General features: G+C 37.2%; 1 protein-coding gene across 1 annotated transcript; it reads right to left on the bottom strand.

Annotated features, from left to right (window-relative positions):
• Positions 1-2,243: 2,243 nt before the first annotated feature.
• Positions 2,244-3,167, bottom strand: LOC115801293 (olfactory receptor 6N2-like). Its single transcript, XM_030759073.1, has one exon. The coding sequence runs from the start codon at positions 3,165-3,167 to the stop codon at positions 2,244-2,246; it is 924 nt and encodes a 307-aa protein (XP_030614933.1).
• Positions 3,168-3,893: the final 726 nt, after the last annotated feature.

The following is a 3,893-nucleotide window of genomic DNA, read 5'->3' as shown; positions in this document are numbered from 1 at the left end:
ATCTAGACAAGTTGGGCATCAAATGTTATTCAGGAGTTTTATAGAATATTCAATGGTGGTGCCATAGAAACATGATGAATTTGGCCTTCGTTTTTGTGTTTCAACGCAAAATTCTTGTGCAATTGTTCGCACAGTCTTTGTCAGCCTGAAAATTTAATCACGTATGTACTGAACCAGCCTGAACCCACAACTGGGAAACGAGCATCCCCTACAGAAGGAAACAAAAATTTGTATAGTGGTAAAAAAATTTTGTTTCTCTGAAATGCATGAAAATTGTTTTCAACATGTTTTCATCCTGATCAAAAAAGTCAATGACTCCCATTTCCTTTTTTAGAAATGGCTGTTGCCATGCTGATTACAAAAATGCTCCCATTTTATTCCAATTATTTATATATTAATATTCCATTTCTGTGTGTGGAGTGTGTCGGGAGGGCACCCCCCGACCCTAAACAGGATGAGCAGAAGTGAATGGATGGATGGATTCTCTGTCAACCTGATGTCAGATTTTCACGCTGTTGTCATGGCTATTACAAAAACGTCTCATTTTATTCCTATGGGAAAAAATTTGACATTTCTGTGATTGAAAAATGACCCTTCTGTTTCTCAGAAGTCCATGAAATGTGTTACAGGCATTCTTCACCTCACCCTGAACAAAAAAACCTACAGACAAAAATATTGTAATCTATAAGATGTTGCCATGGCGAAACCTTTTTTTTTCTTCAGGTTATCCAGTACATTCAATGCAGGATTTCAGATATGTCAGTTATTCATAGGGCTAAAAATGGTACGGTTGGCAAAGATGGGTTCAATTCAGCACCAGCACCTGGGCGACGGCCAGCGAGGGCCTATTATCGCTGCTTGCGGCTATATTTATCTTTGGAGCTTCCAAAGAAGCACAAAGCCTATGCCGTGCACAAACATACCTATTATCATATGCACTAATCATTGCAAAGAAACTTATTTTCCAGTTCTGGAAGGGCAAAGATGTTCCTGTGTCAAAGATGTGACTTAAAGAGCTCACAAACGTGCTCCACCTGGAGAAAATAAGATATGGCATTAATGACAATATGAATGATTTTGACCAACTCTGGAAACCTTTACTCTCCTAATTTGGCCAAGTTAGGATAGTTAGGCGGTAGGGTACGGAAGTTTTGGGTGGGTTTGGGACTTGCGGGTTTAATATATGTTGGTAAGGTTTCAAGATGACCGTCTTACAATCTTCCAGTGTTTATGCTTTTGTCTTGTTTAATTTAATATAAACCTTACCCCCCCCCCTTTATATTATGTCTAAGAATTACTATGGGTTTTACTTTGGATTTGGGTTTTTGGTTTTATTTATGTATTTCCCCCTTTTTCTCTGTTTTTGTGTGCCGCTGCCCTTAGGGAGCACTGTAAAACAACAATGAGGCATAAATATTGTATATACACAAGAATTAATGTTCTTTCTTACTAAATCACAAATCCTGCCAAAAGTCTAAGGAAATACCATATATTTCAAGGTGATGAGCTGAAACTCAGCCAAAGCATATTCAATATAAATATGCATTTCATGTGATCTTGTTGCCAGTGCTGTTTGAATTATAGATCAAATGCTGTTTATGTTTTTTCAGATATGCAGAAAATAAAACATTTTGCATAATTTGAAAAATTTTGAAAATCTCTCCTGTGATCTGGGGTAGATTCAAGCCATAAACTAGAGAGTTGTTGATGGGAGGAATGAGTGAAAGCAATGACAAAGGGGTTAACGTCATCAGCCTTAAAACAGCTCAATGAAAGTTCACAGAATACAGAGAAAAGAGTTCAGAAATGTGACTCTGGGCCAGTTTGCAAAGCTTTCCCTCTGAATTCAGCTTCCTGCAGACAGGAAGAATACAGCAGTAGATTAGACACAAAACAGAGATAAAGATGGTTGTAATATTAAGAACTTAACCTGCTATGTTGTTCACAGATGTGTTCACACGAGAGCTGAAGCAGAGGCCAGTTAGAACAGAAAAGCCTGTGCGGTTTATTCCCTCACAAAGCCAAACAGCTGGTGGCTGAAGCAAATGTACACTGGTTGATGCAAAGACTTCCACAGAATGCAAACAGTGTTAGCAGAAAATAATAAGAATTCAGGCTACGCATCTGCAAAGAAGTGAGAGTGATGGAGAAAGCAGGAGGCAGGAAGACTGATTTAACAACACTGACTTGTCTTCATTATTGCAGAGTAAGCAACAAACTGATTAGTTGACACTGCTGATAAATTAGTTCATTTTTACAGCGCAGAACAATCTCTTGAGGTGTTTAGAAATTTCTTTCATTTTTAGTCCATATATGATTGGATTAAAAAGGGGATTATATGTCACTATTTGTAAAGTCATTATTAAATGCACAGTTTTTGGAACATTAGACTCCAGGCCTGATATGACATCACACGCACACAAACACGAATAGCTGATCAGAACTATCAAGTGGGGTAAACAGGTCTGTGCAGCTTTTCTCCTGACTTCTCTACAACTTCGATAGGATATTACAAGTATCCTGGCGTATGTAAAAAATATAAAAGCCACAGGGAGAATTGCAACATTAAACAGTACAACTATATCATGTACAATTATTGATTCCAATTGCTCACACAGGAGTTTGTAAATTGTGTTAGTGCAAAAAAGTCCATCAAAAGTAAAGCTACAGATTTTCTCGGGGGACATTAATAAAGCTATCACTGCAACCTGAGAAGAGGGCACAATCCAAGCTAATGCCAACAAAATATTAATAGTGGTTTGTCTCATGATAACTGGATACTGCAAAGGTTTGCATATAGACACATATCTATCATAGGCCATGGCTAACAACAGTAAAAATTCTGACCCACCCAGAGAGTAATACAGAGAAAACTGAAAGAGACAAGCAGAATATGACATGATCGGTCTTTCAGATAAAAAGTCGATCAAAAGCTTTGGGTAAATAACAGTGCTCAACATAACAGAGTTCAATAACAAAGCTGCAATAAAAATATACATAGGCTCATGAAGGCTTTTCTTAACCACGATGAGGAATACAATGGTGGAATTACAGCAGAGAATTAGAATATATACAGTAAACATGATCACAAAATAAAGATATCTGTATTTGTACACTTGCACAAAACCATCAAGAGTTATATAAGTTACATTTAATTCAAGCTCCATTAAGATTGTCAAAATGTTAACGTATTAAAGAATAAAAAGGGATATGACATAATAAGGAAATGAGAGAAAACAGAAGGTGAACACCAACCTTATCCTGACCTGCACGTAAATGGAATTCAGAGAGTGAATGATTTGACTTCTTGGACTCTGTACATAAAACTGCTTCACCCTCTGTGGACTTCATCTCTAACTTCACCCTAACTCTCCACCAAGAGCAATACGTAAGCTAAAACTCTAGAGTACAGTCCTGTGCTGAACTGTTTCCTTAATACCACCCACACTGTTTCTTTTCTGATTATTAGAATGTTATTTATTCTATTTGCACTCACACAATGACCTTCTATTTATTTAGTGAGAATTTTCTCATTCACCTGATAAACCACTTCATTTTCCTTTGTAGTAGTAAATGTTGACACATCATTGTCACTTCCAAAGGAATAATGAGAATAAGCAGGCAGCTACTACAACTTGATTAGTTAATCATCAGCAAGTGTGACCATCTGTATAAAAGCAGACGTTCTGGCAGTTTGCTGGTCAGAAGCCTTCATTGTGCTAACACAATGTTATAATCTTCCCAGGAGTGGATATCCTCGCAAATGCACCCCAACATCAGACTCTGCAATTCTCAGAGAAACTGCAAAAAAACCTAAGTGCTCAGAGTCTACAGGCATTGGTTATCATGTTAAATGTTAAAGTTCATGACATTACAATTACACAAAGACTGAA

This window comes from Archocentrus centrarchus, chromosome 21, assembly GCF_007364275.1.
Source record: "Archocentrus centrarchus isolate MPI-CPG fArcCen1 chromosome 21, fArcCen1, whole genome shotgun sequence".
In the NCBI taxonomy this organism is placed as follows: domain Eukaryota; kingdom Metazoa; phylum Chordata; class Actinopteri; order Cichliformes; family Cichlidae; genus Archocentrus; species Archocentrus centrarchus.
This window is presented reverse-complemented; position numbering and strand designations above follow the sequence as displayed.